This window comes from Rhipicephalus microplus, chromosome 6, assembly GCF_043290135.1.
Source record: "Rhipicephalus microplus isolate Deutch F79 chromosome 6, USDA_Rmic, whole genome shotgun sequence".
Taxonomy (NCBI): Eukaryota; Metazoa; Arthropoda; class Arachnida; order Ixodida; family Ixodidae; genus Rhipicephalus; species Rhipicephalus microplus.
Window position 1 is genome coordinate 7,704,312 of NC_134705.1, and position 20,474 is coordinate 7,724,785.

Genomic DNA, 20,474 nt, shown 5'->3' on the forward strand with positions numbered 1-20,474 from the left:
CGTTCCTTATAAATCCTCATTCGGGAATTGAACACAACGTTGAGAAGCACGTAGCAATAAAAATTGTGACTGGAGATTGGAGCGACAACAAGTAAAGCACCATCATAAACTTTTTTTGTGGGCCAGCTGATGACCTCGGGTGCGTCATGACAGCTAACAATGGAGTGCGGTCAGCGTTTCCGGGAACCATCTTGGATAGTGAGCGACTTAATCCCTGCAGATGACGACGCAGCTGTTTCAGACTGCATCGATGCGGCTTCTGTTGCCGGTGCTGCCAAAGTGTACCTGTGTGGTTAGAAATATCCTAAAAGCCTTTACTGCCACTGCTAACCAACCTTTTTTCGCGCTTCAAAGCTTAGAACGACGTTCTGCTTCAATCAATGCTGTTGTAGCTGAAGAAGCAGAATTCACTTATTTGAAAAGCATCAATGATATTGAGGATGAGACAAGTTTACGGACTATTTTCAAGCAAGACGCTGTGCTGAGGGAGCGAAGGCTACACGTGACGAAGCCCAGATGTACTTGAGAGTGGAAACAAGCCGGTCACTCACTGTACTTCCACAGTATACACAGCTCAGAGCACTAAAATTGCTGTGCAACATTTTTCGTTTGAATGGTTCATGAATTTATAATTTTAGAGCAAAAGATAGCTAACATTCTATTTATTTCTTTTACCATGATGCTTCACTGACACCACATGTTAGGGCCCATGGCGGACGGTAGGGCTGCATGGCCTTTTCAAAACACTAAAAATTGTGATTTCAAACGGGTGTCATTTATTGTGGACTGAATATTGCACTAAAATGTTCAAGATTTTGCATGTCTATTCCTTACTGAAGCAGGCAAAATTACAACTAAGCAGCCCTTTCAAGTTTGCACTTCTTTCCTTTAACCAAGGCAAGCATCTCATAAGCAGTTATGCCTGTGTGAAAGCAACATTCAACCCCGTTTATTCACCTACTGTGGCTCCTTTTGATGCTTTCTGCTATGACCCTGACACAGTTCGTTCAGATCCTAACCCCAAGAACGCTTTTTTGCAACAGCCACCCGTAGTGTCAGTAACACAAAACTAACACCACTACCTATTGAGAGAGCATTTATAGCGGCTGCGCAAACCACGCAGCAGGCAGTCATCATTTGTGTGAACAAACCCTGTACTTCAAGGTGAGGGCATGACAAGAAATGTGCCATTTCACATAAGATTGACCGAAGAAAAGGATCTACGCCACTGTGTCACAAAACAAGGATCTACGCTATTGGTTTATAATAAAATAATGACATCAAAAGGATTACTACTGGCTCATTGATTGATTTGTGGGGTTTAACGTCCCAAAACCACGATCTGATTATGAGACACGCCGTAGTGGAGGGCTCCGGAAATTTTGACCACCTGGGGTTTTTTAACGTGCACCCAAATCTGAGCACGCGGGCCTACAACATTTTTGCCTCCATCGGAAATGCAGCTGCCACAGCTGGGATTCGAACCCGCAACCTACGGGTCAGCAGCCGAGTATCTTAGCCGCTAGACCACTGCGGCAGGGCAAAATAGCCACTTTTTCTGGGGGCATTCCTTCATTCTCATGAAAATATACATTGAAATAAATAAAGGATGGCATGTCAGTCCATAAGTCACACAGCAATGTCGAATGAACAAACAGGTTTTTTGTGTGCGGAAAGTGCTCCCTTTTTTTCTTTTTTTCCATGAGAATTAAATGCACATTAGAATGCGGGTTTTATTAATTTCTTTTCAATTTGCGAAATTAGGCAATATTTATTAATTTTTCTTTCATTCAAAAAATTATTCATTAAAATCACACTTAAAAAATTTAGCAGATCTCGTGTACCATGGGAGTCAATGCTATGTGAAGCATGCGAAGAAAAAGTGACCATTGCGTAATTTCTTGTATTTTTTGTAGCAAAACGTTGCAAAATTGCAATATAGATACGTACAAATGTTTCATGCAGAGGCACATTTTGAACAGTCATATATGTTTTATATAATCAGTCGTTTACAGCTACATAACAATGCCAATACAAGGGTATAACACTAATACTTGGGTATTAGTAACACCAGAAGCGGTAAGATGATGTGTGTCGCTTGTGCTTGCGAGGATGGTAGCCTTCACATGTGCGTCCTAGAAAAATTTCATAGGATGGCACTTAAGTATATCATTGACGGTAACCCGATATGATGCCTGCATCATAGGAGTACACATGTAATGATTATAAAATTGGATAGCCAGCACTGTGACCACACTTAACATTTTACAAACACTACACCTACATCGGGTCTTCTTTCAAAGTAGTTTTGAGACCTGGTGTGGCTCTGTGGTAGAATACTTGATTACCTCACAGAATGCTTGCGCATGACTCCCGCTGGGACCCTGATATTTATTCTTTGTGTTCATCGAGTCTACACTGCCAATGTCAGTTTTTAACACTCTCACATTTGAATTACTCAGGTCTGTTTTCATTGTAGCAGGGTATACAGTCGAACACGGCTATATCGAATCCACATGTACCGAATTTTCAGGTATTTCCAACTTGTAAGTTATCCTCTTGCGCGACTCCGCACGCGAGTTGAAGGGCGCATTTTGGCACTCGCACGTCCGGCGACCTCCGCACGTCACCACCCCTACGTCAAAACCCAAAATGCTTAAAAAAGGGTAAGGGCGAGAGGGCTCGGACTACATAATCTCTAAATTGCGGAACGGCTTTTTTTTTTCGTTTCTCTTTCTCTCTCTCATGCTTTCTTCGTGTACCCGTCGGCTTGGATAGCAGGAACGAAGGAGCCGACAACCTCTTTCTTTTACCTTTCATTTTATTTTTGGTTGCTGTTTTGCGAAGCTTGATCAGCCAACCACACCTCTTGCCTTTTGCTGTTGCCCTTTTTTGTTTTGTTTTTACTAGTTTTGGTTTTTAGAGAAGTTGATATAACTGCTATAAACACCATTATTTTTGGTTTTTTCTAATCAATCTTCGGTAACTTGCATTGTGGGTACTGTGGGGGTGGGCCACGGGCAACGTTGTTGTGGCATTGTCCACGAGGTGAACAGGGTAGGCAGCAGTTTTGAACAAGTTAGGTGCGCCCGTTTAGTTGTTAAACTAAGACCCGCACACGAAGTGAACCTCGTGAGAAGCTACTAGCGAAGTTGACACATGTGCGCATGGTGCATGCGGCAGCTTCATACGATTGCTCAGGTAGTAGAGTTAGCAACACCGGTTGGATAGTGAGATCAGGGTTGAACTTGGAGCTGAGGAGCGCTCTATACGATGGTCGGGCGGGCAGTGGCTAAGGAAGCTAGAAAAACCTTGGGCGAGAGTGTGCTGGTGCAGTGCGAAGAATGCAAGCACTGGTGCTACCTGGACGAGACAGCCTTCACGAGTGGATGACGCGGAGCAGGCGAGCTTCGTGTGCAGGCTGTGCAAGGCACTGAAGGGGGCCGTGCAGCGCATAGAGGCTAGCATAGAGGGGCTGCATTGGGAGCTGAGGGCGGAAAGGAAGCAGAGGATGGAGCTCCAGAAGCAGCTCAGAACGTCACGTAAGCGGGATGAGGCTACCGCCAGCCTATTAGAGCAAATGAAGGGCAACCTTACAAAAGAACGGGAAGGGCGGGCTGAGCTCGAGCAGCGGTTAGAGTAGCTAATGGCGCTTAGCCCCGGCCCCGAGCAGGCTGATGTGGAGGACATGGGTAGCGGAAAAAGCAACAGACGGGAGAGGAGGGGGCCGCAGTGTCTGGCCACAGCTTGGAGGCTCCGAAAACATACAGCTATTTGGCGAGGCAGTCTTCGAGCAGGGCAGGAACACCGTACTCATGACAGAGAAAAAAATAGGGGGAGCAAACACGGGCACCATCGCAAACAGGAAGCCAGCGATTGCAGCGTAGAATGGTCCTGTGGTGGGGCACTCTAATGTGGCCAGGGTTAGGGATGGCGTCTTAATGACAGTGAAGGAAGACAGGAGAGTGGAGTCTCAGTCAGGGAAGTGCATGGAGGATGTGCTGGCCAAAGCTCAAGAGATTGTAGAGGACAGCATCGAGGGCAAAAATCTCGTCATTATTCATGTTGGTCTCAGTGATGTGCTGAAGGGAAAAAGACAGAACCTTCAGAGACAGTTTCAGGGTAGGATGCGTAAATTCCTTCAGAGACAGTTTCAGGGTAGTATGCGTAAATTCCAAGACGCCTCTGGGAGTGCACATGTGACCATGTGCACACTCCCAGAGGTCTGGGCACAGTCTCATGGAATTGAAAGGGCGGTAGTGGAGGTCAACTGTGTGATCGGGGGTATGAGCCGGCAGCTTGGATACAGCGTAATGGAGGCGTGTACGAGTGTACAAGTGTTCCAAGGCATGTACGAGCCCGGCGCTCGCCCCTTTGCACAAGATGGCGTTCATTATAGTGGTGCAACAGGCAGGAGGGTTGGTAACAGGATAGGTCCTCAAGCCACAGCTTTTTAGGGGGCCCCAGAGGCCTGAGGCCAACAGTGTAGCCAAAGACGATTCTGAAGGAGCACCAGTAATATTCAAGCCACATGGGGTCCGTGGAAGAAGAAATCGACCTAAGCATGAGGGCCGAGCTAAATCAGACATAGGCTATATTAACATGAAGGCTGGCAGAAATAGGTTAAAGTGGAAATAGATAGAAGAGCAATCAAGGCCGGAGAAGCTGATGGTATATGGGGTTGTGGAGACATCTTTGGGACATGAAGCAACCACCTTGCAATACGGACTACGAATGGAAGTATTGCAATAGAACAGAAGGCAGCAAAAAGGTTGGTAGAATTGGGCCATTTATACATAGAAGTATGGGTTAGAAAAGAGTCAAGCAGAGATGCAGGCATGGCCTCCGAAATTGCAAGCGCGCGGCATAGTTCTTTCTGGCCGTCCCAATCGCAGCGCTCCGCAGCAAAACAAGCGAATCTCGCCCCACGTGCACAGCTACCGCTAGAGGGTGTGCTTAATGACGGTTCCTCATGTGGCGGAGACCAGGGGAAAAAATAGAGCGCGCGGGATTTCAGCATGCGTATGTTATTTTTTGTGCGTGCGATAAAAATCACTAACAAATTTTCTGGCTGGACTCAAGGCAAGAATTTTTTTCCTGTTACTACTTTCATTTTGGTTCCATTGGCGAATAAAAGTATGGCAACTGCTAAATTTTTCTTATGTAAATCATTGCAATGAGGTATTATTTCGTCTGTGACAGAAGCATTCTAGCATTCCTCCTTTATGGAGGCGGGTATATGGGTGAAAAATGGGCTAATTATCGTCATTAAATTACGTTCCCTTCATATCATTATTTCATCACGTACGACATTTATTCGGTTGTCAACGGAATTTCACTGAGGCTCTAGATTAGGTGCCATAATTGTGCCACTTAGTATTGTGATAAGCAATTTTGCCGGAATATTGTGAAAAACTACGATTCGCTTATCTACATTTACTCCCCACAACCTTCATAGTGAAAGTGCTTGAGTTATCACTGTCCCCTTTTTTCGTCATCCGTCTTTTGATTATGTTTCGGTAGCACAATAATAATATCAGTATCGTGTTCATTTAGAGTAGTCTCGACTTCATCCAAATAAAAGGGTCGCACATGCGGTTGTACGGCGTCTTTCAGAAAACCAAGTAGTCGAGGTAAACTACTGAAGAATAAAAAGTGTGAATTGTCACTGGTATGGGGAGGCGCTACTGAGCGCCCACGATGGCCGACGTGCCTGACCTCGGCTCCTTGTTTTCTTGTCAGTTTGACTACTTTTTTCGGATGATAGGCCTCGGTTCATTGCCGCAGAAGTGAATGACAGTTAGACGGTGAGCCTGTGTCGCAGAGACAGCGTTTTTGTAGAACCTTTTTTTCTTTTTTTCTGTGGTTTGTGAACTGACCACCCTAAGCCTAGTGAGCAGCTTCAGACTGGCCTAGGGCACAGCTGCCGGCGGCCGCGTTCGCACCGCGTCCGCGCAGCCGTGCCGTGCCTGGTAAACCTGTTAAGCCCGGCAAGTTTCACTCCGAATCTCAAGACGCCTAGTATGAAAACGACCACGGCATGCACAAGCGTTCCAGTGAACTCAAGCGATTTCCCAACGTTATCTGACGAAAACGAGACAATAGATGCAACGCAGTCTACGTTGTCATCAGAATCGTCTACCGGAGCTCGTGTCCCCGACACGGCAGCGGGCTCTTCTACCGGCACCACTGAACTTCTCGACAACGGGGTACAAAAGAATAACGCCGTGTACTACCGACGCCAAGTGTCACCGAGCAGACTGCATGCCTAACGGGTGAGTCGGCCCCGCTATACTGTTTTGATCAGGCCGCTAAACAAAGTGCATGAGACAGACATTCCGAAACAAGCCCTTACAGACGCCATAGAGCAAAGCGCTCCGTTAACCTTTATTGCAGAAATGTCAATTCTCCGCTTTGACATAACCAGTAACTGCGCACGGATCACACTTCGTGACGAAGGTCATTTTCGCAAACTATGTACACTCTCGCGCTTAGTGGCAACAGTCAATGATAGCGTGCAAGTAATTGATGTCGAGACATCGACTCTTCAGCCACACGCAGTCGGCAGCTCTCGTGGGGTAATAAAGATCAGACCTGGCCTAACAATTAAGTACATCAAAGCGCATCTGCGCTGTGAACAGGCAACAATCACCGATGTGCGCATGCTCGGTAAAACACAGCCGCTGCTTTTGACATTTGATACAGACTCCTTACCGAAATGCTTGGTGTTTGAATATGAAGTCATCCATGTTCACGAATATCGGCCTCGCCCGATCGCATGCTACAACTGTCATCGTTTGGGCCATGTTGCTAAATACTGTTCCTTCCCGCCAGTATGCGGAGACTGTGGCAAAGCTTCGCATGAGGTCGACCCAAACTGTAAGCAGTTTCCTCATTGCGTGGCTTGCAGAGCGTCCACACATTTCACTCAGCCCTCACTGTCCTGAACGAAGTATATCTGAATCAGCCCTTCCTCGGAACGCTAATGATTCATTATCTACGACATCTGCCACACAGCCCACCTCTCAAACGCCTCGGAAAGTAACCTGGGCTCAAACAGCCGCTTCTTCCGATTTGACTCAGATTATCAACAGCCTTCGCCAAGAAGTACAGGAATTACGGCAGGATAATCAGAGACTTCGCGACCTCATGCTGGACTAAAAGAAAGGAAATCAGTCCCCAACGCCAAGCCGCAGTCGGTCTCAAAATAAAAGAAAGAGCCGTTCTCCGGCACGTCGTTCTAAACCGGTCACAGACAAGGACTCCGCCTGTTCTCACATTATTGGGCTCTTGCGACATGAACGGGCTCAAGAATCTAGTAAGCTGGCTAAAGTATAAAGTTGGGCATGTTGGTAAGACATAGTTGATCGACGTAGCGCGTTTAGAAACATAGGACAAGGTAAGGGACAGAAGTAAACTGGAGCATGCGATTCGGTTGGAGATTGCTAACACTCTAACACAAGCCCTTGATACCATGCAAACTCGGTTTCAAAATATGTTTGATGAAGTGCAGCGCAATGTCCTCGCTGATGACAATAAGCGCCGCAAACCAGGGTCTTCCTCATTAGCTCTTTCGCTCAGGGGGTGCAGTGGAATTGGCTTAGTTTTAACCAAAAGTGCTCCACTATCCGTAATTATGTTCAAAGGCATCGCCCCTTGTTCCTTCTTCTCCAGGAGACGCGCGGCACGTGCTTGCTTCCTGGTTACCGTGCTTTTCAGACACCAACCATAAAACATAAGCGGAAGCTTCCCAAAGGCCAGGCAGCGCTTCTGGTGCGTAATGACTGCCCGGCCTCTCAATCAGACATTCCTGATCTCAGTTCTAATGCTCGCAAAATAGTAGCTGTTAAAATTTGTCCTCCTGGCCAAAAGCCCTTTGTGGCCGTGTCTGCGTATTTTCGCCCAGGAAATATTTCAGTTGGACCATACACATGGCTGGAGACGCTTAAGCAAGCATCTAAGAACCTCCCTCTGCTCACTGGAGGTGATTTTAATGAGCTGCCTGGGGTGCCCGAAAGGCGAATAAACGCGAAAAATATCTTTATGACGCTATTGAACTCTCTTCTGTAGAAATTTGTAACACCCCCGACACTTTTGCAAGAATAGGACTACATCAAGTGCAGAGAGACATGACCCCAGATCTCACGCTCGCCAGCCCCCAATTTGTACGGCACTGGACAGTCTCCAGCCAGTCATGGGGCAGTAATCATCTCCCGATATTCATGGCACTTGATAGAAATTGCCTCCAGATCAAAACAACAACAACGATGACTAATTGGAATACTTTTCGTAGTAATGTTACTGGATCATTCTCGACAGTTGAGGGCCTTCTGGACATTGTTCAACAGGCCCGTGAGCTGACACACGAAACAGTGCCATGCAAAGACCATACTCAGCCGATGGATAACCATTTAGACAATTTATGAAAAACAGCAGACTATTTAGTCAAAAGATACCGCTCGCATAAACGACACTCCAACCTCATGAAAATTAAGTGCCAATTTAAGCTTATCAATGAATATCAGCTCCAACTTCAAAGTGAATCGCTGGCAATCCACTTGCGAACGCCTTGGCCGTGTATTGGGCCTCCAAAGTCTATGACGCATTGTTCGGAGCCTCAACGGGAAAGGAAAAGGCAACTCTCCTCTGGCCGAGCTGTTCCTCAAAGCAGATCCCTCTGTTGTGGAAGACGAAGTTATTGTTATTACCACTTTCTTTCCTCACGCTTCACTCACTCCGCCTACATCTCCGAAAGCCTGCACCATAACGCAACCTGTTCCGAATCTTGATCGCCCATTTAGCATGGGAGAAATGCTACCAGCCATCAAACACGGGCGTCCTCGATCAGCGCCTGGCCACGACCGAATCACATGGCAAGAACTCCGCAACCTCGAAGATGAAGCCCAGGACACACTTTTGGCGGTAATCAATGACCTCTGGGCCTCAGGAAATGTTCCGGAGAACCTTAAGCTGTCTCTCGTTTATCCTATTCCGAAACATGGAAAAAAGAAGACCCTCTGCAAGAACCTCCGGCCAATATCTTTAACATCTACTTTATGTAAGCCCATTGAACACATGATTCACACATGCATGTCCCATTACCTTGAGATAATCCGGTCGGGATACCATCCAGCCCAGGCGGGTTTCGGCCCTAACTTCGGCACCCATGACTACCTTTGGCTGCTTATCAATGGTACTTTAAGAAAGATGTTACCTGACTACTTTCTGGCCGTCGACATGCAGAAATCGTTCGATAATGTTCACCATAACGCTATTCTTGAGGAACTAGCTAAGCACTACCCAAGTCAACGTGCGCAGACATGGATTCGAAATTTCTTTGCCGCCTGGCCCATTTGCTTAAGCGGTGCATCACCTGGATGGAGCCCGAAGACTTACTACTTGGACAGAGGTGTTCCACAGGGATGTATTTTAGGACAGGACCGACGCTGTTTAATATGGCCATAAGCAGGGTAGCCGAAAAAGGGTAGCGAGCAGGGGCCATGAGCAGGGTAGCAGGGTATCTTGAACGGGACACCACCGCTAGATTCGCCATCTACGCCGATGATATTACTATATGGACAGAGGCAGTGGATCATTCTGACAAAGAATCAATGGAGACTGAGCTGCAGACAGCCCTCCTTAGTTTAGAGTCCACTCTTAAGGAGGTAGGCCTACAGCTGGCTCCACATAAGACAGAACTTATAAGCATAGACGGCAAGAATCGCACCAACCCGAAAATGTTTATCTCACTCCACATTGGATCACACACTATACAACCAAAAAACGGACAAATAAAAGTTTTAGGTTTACCAATAGCCAGCTGCAACAGCCCACAAAAGTGGGTACATGGACTGCGGCAGGCATGGCCAGCCACGATACATACGATACGTCGTCTTCCCAACAAATATGGAAGTGCATGACAACAAGCCTGTCGCACTCTTGCAAGAGCTGCGGCTGTTGGAAAGATTTTGTACGGTGCACCCATATACACGTTCTCTCCAACGGACATCCTAAATTTGGAACGCCTTCATCGGGCTACTCTCCGTACCATCACGGGGCTCCCTAAACACACTAAGATATCCGCTTTTGAAAGCGCAGGGGGCTTTGCCCCCTCTGCAAGATGTCATCCGTGAAGCCCACACTCCACACCACATCCGCCTGGAAAACACGCCACAAGGTCATCGCCTTCTGGCCTGGGATTGTCAGCGGCATGATGATGCACCTTTTCTTAATCATTCCTTAGCTCCATGGGAAACTCCAATAGCCTCTCGACTGTTCCGTCGCCCCATATCTCGTCACAATAATAGTGCCTGCCAGTTTCTTGCCACGCGACAACTAAGGAAAGCGAGCTTAGATACCATCGACATATACGCGGACGCTGCCATTACCGATGACGAAGCTTGTATAGCATGGATCTGCGCGCAGACCACTGAGTTCACTGGGGCCTACAGGTGCCATCTACCGAACGGTACCCCTATGCATGCCTAACTACTTGCCATATGGGGAGCGACTGCAAGCCTCTCGTACACTATACAAAAACCCCTTCGTGTTTTTACCGACTCGCACGCTGCCTACTCGGAAATGTTTCGCCCAGCGTCCGAGGATGCTACAGCTGCTGCTATTCAAAGCATCATTCGTAAGCATGAAAAAGCCAACAGGCCAATAGAAATTATCTGGACGCCGGGGCATACGGGTGTGCCCGGGGCAATACGGCGGCGCACGCCGCTGCTGCTTCCGCAGGTGGGTCGACCAATCTTTCTCTGTCCCCACCCCTCAGGGTGAACCCGTATGAGCTATTAAGTCAAATAAGTCAAATGGCTCCTTTGGTAGCCACAATGCACTACGTGCGCATGTCCCTGCGTCATGCTAGTCAAAAACGCATTGCGCAGGTTACCCCACCAGTCCTATTTTCCAGCAAGTGTAAGCTTTCATGCTCCCAAGAAATCTTCAGTAATAAGGTTTACGCAAATTCTGCATACACACCATACTCTTTAGCAAAATGGCGACAACCGGACATTGCGACAGTGACGTGCAATCACTGCGGGCTGTGTTGCCGCGAAGACCTTCACCACTTACTGTGGCAGTGTTCCGCGTTTGAAAAAGGGCGAATGGCCATACAAGCTTTGCAAACCACAAATTATCGTGAAGCACTCCTTACGGACCCGGACACGCAGTTATTATTTGCCCAATATGAAAGTCAGAGCGGCCTGATTAGAGTGGTTTAGGGGGTCCGGCAAACCACAGTACTGACCCTATATCGCCTCAGTACCAAAAGTGTTGGTGAATACAATAAGTGTAAAACCCGTGACATTGTGAGCTAGTAGTGTAGTTAGAAAGTCCTGCTTGTCCCCACAGAGGTCCTGTGCCTCCCTTTTTTTTTTTTTTTTCCAAAAAGGACTTTCCATCTATCCATCACTGGTATGTACAGCGCAGTGTTTCATATCAGATCTCGATGTTCGTTCTTACATTCCTCAACATATCTACTGAACACCGTAGAACTCACAGTACGAATGGGCGACCATAAGTGACCAAAGCGCCTGTAATCAACCCGTGGTCGTTGCAGAGCTAGTGACGTTCAGTCTAGACGTAGTCTTGACCTCTTTCCTGTTTCCTGCTTCTGCGGCGTGACGGAAGATAGTTGGAAGGAAAAACTGAGGAAGCCTCGCGGGCAAATGCAAAGCGTTGTACACTTTGAGAGCGTGGCTTTCGCGCCAGGCTTGACGGCGTCGACACATTGCGGGGAAAAAGCGAGACATTTACTGATGCTGAGCACCGACTTTGGTTGGCTCAGCGACCGTTCCTCTCCAGCGGTTGTAATTTTATCATAACGCGCTCATGCTGCGGCGTCCACGTGGCTACTTTGCGTGCATGCGCCGCTGGCATTCTGCATAGAGGAGAGAACATTTTGGAATGGAAGTCAAAATGAATGTTTGATTCAATAGTAGCAATTTATTAATTAGGTTTCCATGGTTATGGTTTATACAATTGATGCTATGTCAATGCTATAGTTTTTTCCTGCTAAAGAAAGTGACGTCAGGTCTTGTTTCTTCCATTATTTTCATGAATATGTCATGCTGTTGCATGCCCTTCTAACAATTAGATAGGAAAAAAAAAAAAAAAACTTGGGCAAGAGACGCCAGCATGCGCAGTGGCGGTGTCAACGGCCTCGCCGCCGCCAGATTTGCGAGTAGGTGCGATTATTGAACGATTCACATTAAATAAAACTGACAGCCCAATCTACAAGCAAAATCAGAATGCTGCATTGTGCGCTCAGGGGCTACACTTAAATAAATGGGTCACTTTTGTGTTCTTTTCATGGAACTACCCGATTTAAATTGGACGCTGTTTAGAGAATTATTACAGACGCACTGATGTAATCACAGCTGCAACGCGTAGCGCGACGTGGTTTTATTGCTTCTAGGAACGAAGCTTCTTATAGCATTACTTGGACAATCATCCTTCTATCCAGCGTAGCCAGCATATCCATGAAGTGAATGACATGATGAGTGGGGCGAAGCGTTCGTTGGTCCGATGCGTGCAGTAGTGTGATAGGAGTCGACAGACGTATGGACGAATGAATGCACAGACGGACGTACGGATGGACGAACGCTTCAACCCACTAATCATTCACTCCGTGCATATGCTGCGATTTTGTTTATTTATCGTTGCACGCTGAACAGCGTTTTGGTTGTCGTTGACAAGTCCCACTGAATGTGCCTCATTTATAAGGAAGACCAGTTGCGGCAAGCACGGCTCGACGGCCGGCACGCCAGCCTAAGAAACAAAAACGCTTTTAAGAAGCAATAAAACTAGGTCGTGGTGCAGCTGTGATCACATTAGCACGTCTGCGAGAATCCTCAAACAACATTACAATGAAAAGCAGCGCTAGTTCAATGATACCAAGAAGAATCCATTCAATTGAGTGTAGAGTAATCCACGGACATTGAACGCTACAGTCGTCTGACCTCCCTTGCGGATCGAGCTGCCATTTTTCTTTCTTTTTCGCCGGTGCCCCCCCCCCCCCCTTCTTCTACACCGCCTGCAAACTTCGAAGTATAGTTTCTAGTATAATGCGCATCTTTTGAAGAGACATCGCAATTTCAACTGCTCTAATACGGGCGGCACCAATCTACAGCAAAATAAAAACGCCATTTGAAAATAAAACGCCCCAGCATTGACTTTGCCTCTCATAGTCCTTGACCCAACATTTCCTAACGAACACAAAAGCACAAAACCATTTTTTCCTCGCCACATAGAAGCTTCGCCAGCACCTTTTCGACCGAAAGAAAGAGTGCCGCGGTGCGGAGAAAAGAGCGGGCCTCGGCCACCTCTGGAAACAAATGCTCTTCGTGCGATTGGGACGGCCAGAGAGAAACCCGCCGCGCACTTACAATCTCGAAGGCCACAGATGCAGGGAACATTTGTGGTTAAAAGGGAAAGTAGCTGGGCAGATTACACTCCTTGGTTCGGTGTACTTGTGGACGACAGCAAGGGCCAGAGAAAAAACCAGGCAATGGTAGAGTGTATCACAAATGACATTGCGGAATTAGAAGGAGAGTGCGAGATAATTATACTAGGAGATATGAATGTGCACATAGAAGATATAGATGGGTATACTGACTCAACAGGCGAAATGATCATGGATATCTGTGAAAGCATGATTTGATCATTAGCAACAGTACTGAGAAGTGTGAAGAGCAGACAACATGGGAGGTAGGAAGGCTGTAGTCAATGATAGATTATGCACTGATGTCGCATAAGACGTATGATAGGCTCGGGAAAATGCATTTCGATGAATATGGCTCGAGAAGTCCGGGTAGTGACCACAAATGCATCAAGCTAAGGTTTGGAAGAGCAATGAAAGTGGGAAGGAGGCAAGATGAGCAACTACAGGGGAATTTTTATTCAAAAAGGCAAATAGAAATAGCTACTAAACAAATTAAGAAAGTAATCACTGAGGGTAATAAAACAGTGTGGACGCACACGAATTTAATTAGACTGTTTGATCTAGAGCTTGCTAAGGCACGTGACAAGCCACTTTGAAAAAAGAGACAAATCCAAAAGTTGGTAGGATGAGGAAGTTAAGAGAGCCATAGCAAAACATCAGGAAGCCTCTAGGGTACACAGACATGCTAAGCAGCGGGGTGAACTAACAGATGATGTTATAAGAAAATGGCGTATCTTTCTAATTGTAGAAGGGAAGCATCTCTTCTGATCAATGAAAAGACTAAAATAAAGGGGGCTCCGTGGTTGGCAGGAGTACATAAAAAGGATAGAAAGGCCCCTGCAAAATTTTGGAACTATCTAAACTCCCTACATAATGATACAAGCCTATAGCAGAGGTTTATAACTACAGCTCACGGTGTTAGGCTAGAAGGGGACGAAGCTATTAAATATATAAGAACAAGGCTGACAGAAAAATTCTAACAAGGAAGTGCCTTATGCACCTTAATAGACAAGAATGGATCAAGTGGCGAAGTGGCTCCATTTTCACAATGAGAGAGGGAAAGGGCTGAAAGGAGGGTTCCTAGTAGTACATCAGTGGTTTTCAGCTGATGGATGTGCCAAGGACCCCTAGTGAACTGGTGGAAGTGATGGGGGACCCCTTGCAGCGGAAGGGAAGGAGGGGGGTATGTAGGTAAATTTGAGAAGCCCTTGAGAGAAATGGGGGAGGAGAATTGGGCTAGGAAGGTTTTCAGCTACTTGTACATGAAGAATGTCGACACAAAATGGAAGAAGCGAACCAGAAAATTGACGGGTAAATACTTAGAAAATAGCAGGGGGCCAAACCAAAAAGAGCTACCGGTTAAGAAGAAGGTGAAGGAAACTGAGATATACATGTAAAGAATTGGCATGATTAAGAATTCCGTACTAGAGATCTATCGAACTTTCAAGCAGGAATTCGCCAAGGCAAGGATCTATGATGGTTCTCAGGGTAGTTCTCTACTGTTTGAGGCCAGGACAGGAGTATCGCAAACCAAGACTTATCGGGCCAAATACGAAGGAGTAGACACGGTATGCAGTACGTGTGGAGAGGAGGAAGATACTGCCGAACACTTGATAATGTTCCGTAAAGGGCTTCACCCATTAGTTTAGGAGGATGGCGCACAGTTTTTCAAAGCACTGGAGTTTAGGAACATGGAGGGCAAAATAGACTTTAAACAGGTAGAAATAACAAGGAGGTTATCTGATTGGTGGCTACAATCGAGGCACGAGTGAAAATTAAATCTTTAACTACAAATGCCAGTCCTTAACTTACTATTTAATGAAAAAAAAGACAAATCTAGTTCTGTTCACGAATTATTATGGCTAAGTGACATTAGCCGCCACCCGATCTAAAGAGTAGAGCCATGACAATCCATCCATCCGTCCATTCATCCATCTCGCAGGTGGCCATCGCCTCGTGAGCACTTTGCTTCTGTTGTCGCGTCGTCTACGTACCATCACATGTGCAGCATTTCTTTTTTGCGTGCGTGGTGTGCAAAGCCGCTACGAACTCCTTGAATTGTTGACTTCTCGGGTAGCTATGGCCAGTGTCAAGAAGTCAAGACCCTTGACTTTGTGACGGAGTTGAAGGCTATTCAGCGTGTTGAGGCGGGCGAGAAATTTTCGACCGTCGTGAACGACTTCGGGATACCATGGAGTACTCTGAGTACCTTGTTGAAAAACAAGGCCAATATCATGGCAAAGGTGGCGGAGCAGCGAACGCCGGGTGCCTGTCATTTGCACGCTTATGACCATGGGAATGTAGAAAGGGCACTGTATACTTGGTTTTTAGAAGTGCGCGCGAAGAACATCCCGGTGGTCGACCCGATGCTGATCACCAAGGCCAAATGGTTTGCCACTGCACTCGGTGAAACAACTTCACCGACAACATTAGTTGGCTTCACCGATTTAAACTGCACTACTATATCGTTGGCAAAACCAATTCTGGCGAAAGCGAAGCTGTCAGCAGCCAGGACCTCCAGTTGTGGATGACGAAGGATTGGCCGGAAATTTCCGCGAAGTTTTCTCCTGCAGAGATCTTCAGCGCCTGGCGAGACGTGAAGACGGACACCGTGGTAAACTACTTCTGCAAGGCAGGCTTCAAGATGGCATAATTTGCAGAAACCAGTGAAGACGACAACGACGACGAATGCATAGAAGATGCATTTCACGAGTTGTCATCCCGCTTCCCAGCAGCAGTTCCACACGAAGTGTCTGCGGACGACTTCATGGAAGCGGACTGCATTGTTCGGGCCGTTGCGAGCCTCGCTATTGAAAAAATAGTAGCTGCAGTCACAGGGACCCAGGATGCCCAGTTCGACAGCTCAAGTGATGAGGAGGATGGTTCAGATGAGGTGCTGGATGGTCTGGATAAGGCGCTGGCTACACATGTGTACTCCGCTGCTGAAGTAGCGGCAGTAGCACTGGTGTTTTACTCTTCTTTTCTTTGTCGGTGTGTCAATGTGCGTTAAAAATAAGTTACAACGCGGCAGCGTTCAGCATTATTTGCCGTTGTATCGGGGACATGGAGGAAACCGGACTGTCGCACCTGGACAGCAATAAGATCTAGACTAGCCTCTTCAACTTCATTTCAAAAAGGAAGAAGCAGACCAAGGTAAGTGATTTTTTTTTTTTTTCACGCAAATAAATCATTCTGTTACGGCATGTGTGTGGAATTAGTTGTCATTCTTGAATACGCCTATTGCCGGTAATGATCTGCTACAGGTAAGCTCTCAAGGCCTCTGTTTTTTCATATCGAATTTTTCATATATCGAACTAATTCGCGATCCACTTTGACTTTGACATATTTGTGTTGGACTGCACAAACTGTCAGCCACCTGTGGCATATACTACAGCTTCTGATATGTGGGTATGTACCACAAGTGTCAGGAGGAAAGGGTAAGATGATGTATGGGACAGGATTTCGATGTTAGTCATGTCACGACCAGCTAGACATATTCGTGAAACCTTCTTAACCTCTCATACTAATTTTCGTTTACTGCAAGTTAGAGGCAACCATGAGAACATCCACATGTACGTGACTAGATAGATATGCAGATAGAATACTAAAAGTGCCTGCAGTTCGCTAAGAAATACCTCACATTTAATATGATCACTTAACTAGATGAGACAGGGTAAAGTGCATTAAAAAAATCAGGTGCATGTTAGACTTAGGTAGATACGATGAATGTCACTCATAAGCTTATCAATACTTGCATTATAATTTGGCCTTGAACAAAGAAAAAATAATACTGCTAGTAAACTAACCTAAACAAACATGCTTCATGAACTGATAAAACTGCAGACCTTCATTTTGAGCTTAGGTACACGTGTAGAATAAGTAGTTTTTTTTTAATTCAGTGGCTCACCATAGATTGGCTATTTACATAAACAGGTGAGATTCCTGCGAAGTGCTTATTTCACAGTGTTTTATTCTTCAGAACACACTGAGCTACTTATTTCACAGTGTTTTATTCTTCAGAACACACTGAGCTTCTGCCAAAAGGAATGCTAAGCTGTAAAAGCCTTCATTTTGAACTTAGATACATGTGTAGAACAAGTTGTATTTTTTTACATTCAGTGGCTCACCATGAATTGGCTGTTCACACAAACAGGTTAGATGCCTGTGAAGCGCTTATTTCACAGTGTTTTATTATTCAGAACACACTGAGCTACTGCCAAAAGGAATGCTAAGCTGCAAGGGCCTTCATTTTGCACTTAGATACATGTGCAGAACAAGTTGTTTATTTTTTTTACATTCAGGGGCTCACCATAAATTCGCTGTTCACACAAACAGGTGAGATGCCAGTGTAGTGCTTATTTCACAGTGTTTTATTATTCAGAACACACTGAGCTATTGCCAAAAGGGATGCTAAGCTGCAAATGCAAGTATCAGGTTCGCACCATTGCCGAGCAATGCTATGAACCTAACCCACGCTTTCCTTTTATTCTCATATTTAGCTCAATACATTCTCAGCTGCAGCATTGTTTTTAATGATCACATCAAAACACTGCCATGATTCAGTGCAAACAGCAAAGGGCATACAACTTTCACTTGAAATGCAGCTTTCTAAAAATTAAAGACTGCATGTAGTTTCTAGTATGACATGTTAACGACTTTATTGCTATAACAATTATGTGGAGACTACAGCTGTATTTTCGCCACTGTCATGAAGGTCTTTGCATAAATGTCCACATTGTTAACATTCTCTCGCACATAGTACTTCAATGTGTGCCCAATCATGGGCTACACAACACCAACAGGAAGTGCCTACTCTGTCTGGAGCAGCACCTTCATGGGGACTATCAAAATGCTCGTAACTGTACATGTATGTACATACCGCAAAGTTTGCGTTAAAGCCATAAATAGCACAAAGGTCAATGGGCCTGCTGCAGTGACTGCATTTCCTTACGGCAGTGATTTGTTGGGCTACCACATCTTGCATACTAAAGAAGCAAGGTGGTAGCTTACCGCCGTATAACAATTGAATTTGTTGCAATTGGATTCATTGCTTTGCCCTCTAATAAAAACTGTAACTTCTTTCTTTATTCACAGTCGCGGTCACCATCCAGTGACTTATGTGTCCTGCTCATTTGTTTAAAACATCCGAAATTGGTGAGTAGCACTTGAACAGCTAGCTTGAACAATAAATGGTTTTAAGAACCTGCACTGCCTGCATTCATTCAACAGATATCCTTTCCTTAAATGTTTTCATGGTCATTGTATTTTGTTTTTTTAGCATATCAGAAGATGAACGCATTTAGTGTTTGCAAAAAAAAAAAAGATGGTACATCAAATCTTAACACCATGATGTTTTTCCTACCATTATTAGCCAAGTCGGACCCACTGGCCTCTGTGCCGAGTCCCAAGGAGGACAAGGTGTCATTCCACCAGGCCTGGTTGACTGGGTCATTGGGGTCGTAGTTGGGAATGTCTGCAGCAATGCCAGCATCTGGGGGTACTGCCGTTGAAGGTGCCAGCACCTCCACAACTGTCGTCACGGGAGGCGTGGGGGGGTTCAGCACACTGGCTGAACCAGCCATTAGCAGTGGCGGTGGTGATGCTGGCGAGTGCTGCACATCACATTCATCACACCTCAAGCTTTGCTCAATAAAAGTTTTTCTGCATCAAGATTTAACATTCACGCCCTTCATGTGGGGTCACTAAGCGTTCGACCACTTATAGGGGTTCTGACATCTTTTTTCGAAGCACTAGTTTTTTTCGTCATACAAATCTCCTGTACACAGAGACAGCTCCGAGCAAGTGTGAAGCTTAGCAGCAAATGCTGATAAAATGTTTTATATTAATGAAGTCAATTTTCCCATGGCACACCTTCCGACATCAACACTAGCTTCACTAGTGTTGTCAGGCTACAGTGCTGATTCTGGTACCTCATGCAGCCTACTGGCTAGTTGCAGTCAAGTCAGGCACCGAAACATTCAAAATGGCCGCCTGTGTGCCACCAACAGTGCGGAGTGGCACGAGGACGTGACAAAAAGCTGTTATCGTGTTGGGACATCAGGGTTCAGTGAAAAATGAAATTAGCACTAAAAAACATTTGACTGATAGATATGTAGGGGTTAACATCTCAAATCCAGCAGACGATTATGAGAGACGCCGAAGTGGAGGGCTCTGGAAATTTCGACCACCTGGGGTTCTTTAACGTGTAACCAAATCTGAGCACAGGGGCCTACAGCATTTTCACTTCCATCGGAAATGCAGCACGTTCGATTCCGCGACCTGCGGATCAGCTGCCGAGTACCTTAGCCACTAGACCAACACGGCATAGGAGCATTTAAAAACACACTGTAATTACTTTATCAGGGTGCAGAGCCGTACATTTTCTAGACTCTCGGGGAATTGACCCCTCATTTAACACAAAAAAAAACAACTGATGCTTTTCTTGTCAATAGCCCTATTAAGTATAAACAGCATTCACCTCTAGGTCCAGTGATGGAAGTGGATATTTATCGATAGGACGACGCAACTTCAAGACAGACATAGCTCTATTTACTATTGCTATAGTAACCAGCAAGGTTCCCTGCTACACTGACACTTTCCGAGTGTCACTTTTTCACTCTCAAAAAACTTCCCAAGCAGTTCAAGCTTTAGTTGCTAGCATGGCACAACCACATTCACTGAACATCAAATCAATGTTTCAAGCATGCACATCTGCAAAATTAACTTTTGCCGTCTGTTTTTATCACGATATTTTTTTTTTTTTTCATCTTGCGTCGTCCCACCAATAGAGATCTGCTGCTGTCATTAGAATGTGCTGTCGCTACATTATCTGGTTGACTGCAGTTCATGAGGGCCCTTACCACTCGTACTAAACAGGTTGCAGAGCCATAGCTTAGTATTCAATTATCACTAAGTTAAACCCTAAATGCACTTAATGTCTTGATAACCTATAACTTTATTCTCTAGGCCACAATAACCAACCAGTGCCAGCTGCCACTGCGCTTCCCAGTGACCAACAAAAGCATCA

General features: G+C 45.8%; 1 protein-coding gene across 15 annotated transcripts in view; it reads right to left on the minus strand.

Annotated features, from left to right (window-relative positions):
- Positions 1 to 20,474, minus strand: part of LOC119167754 (prolyl hydroxylase EGLN3) — a 321,255-nt gene that overhangs the window by 229,026 nt on the left and 71,755 nt on the right. For all 15 annotated transcript variants that reach the window (XR_012883846.1, XR_012883847.1, XR_005109295.2 and 12 more), the window contains one exon: positions 18,810 to 19,059. Coding sequence is in view for 9 of the 15 variants with exons in the window: in XM_075865257.1 (XP_075721372.1) it covers positions 18,810 to 19,059 (250 nt within the window). In the remaining 6 variants the exon portion in view is untranslated. The remainder of the gene's footprint in view (positions 1 to 18,809; positions 19,060 to 20,474) is intronic.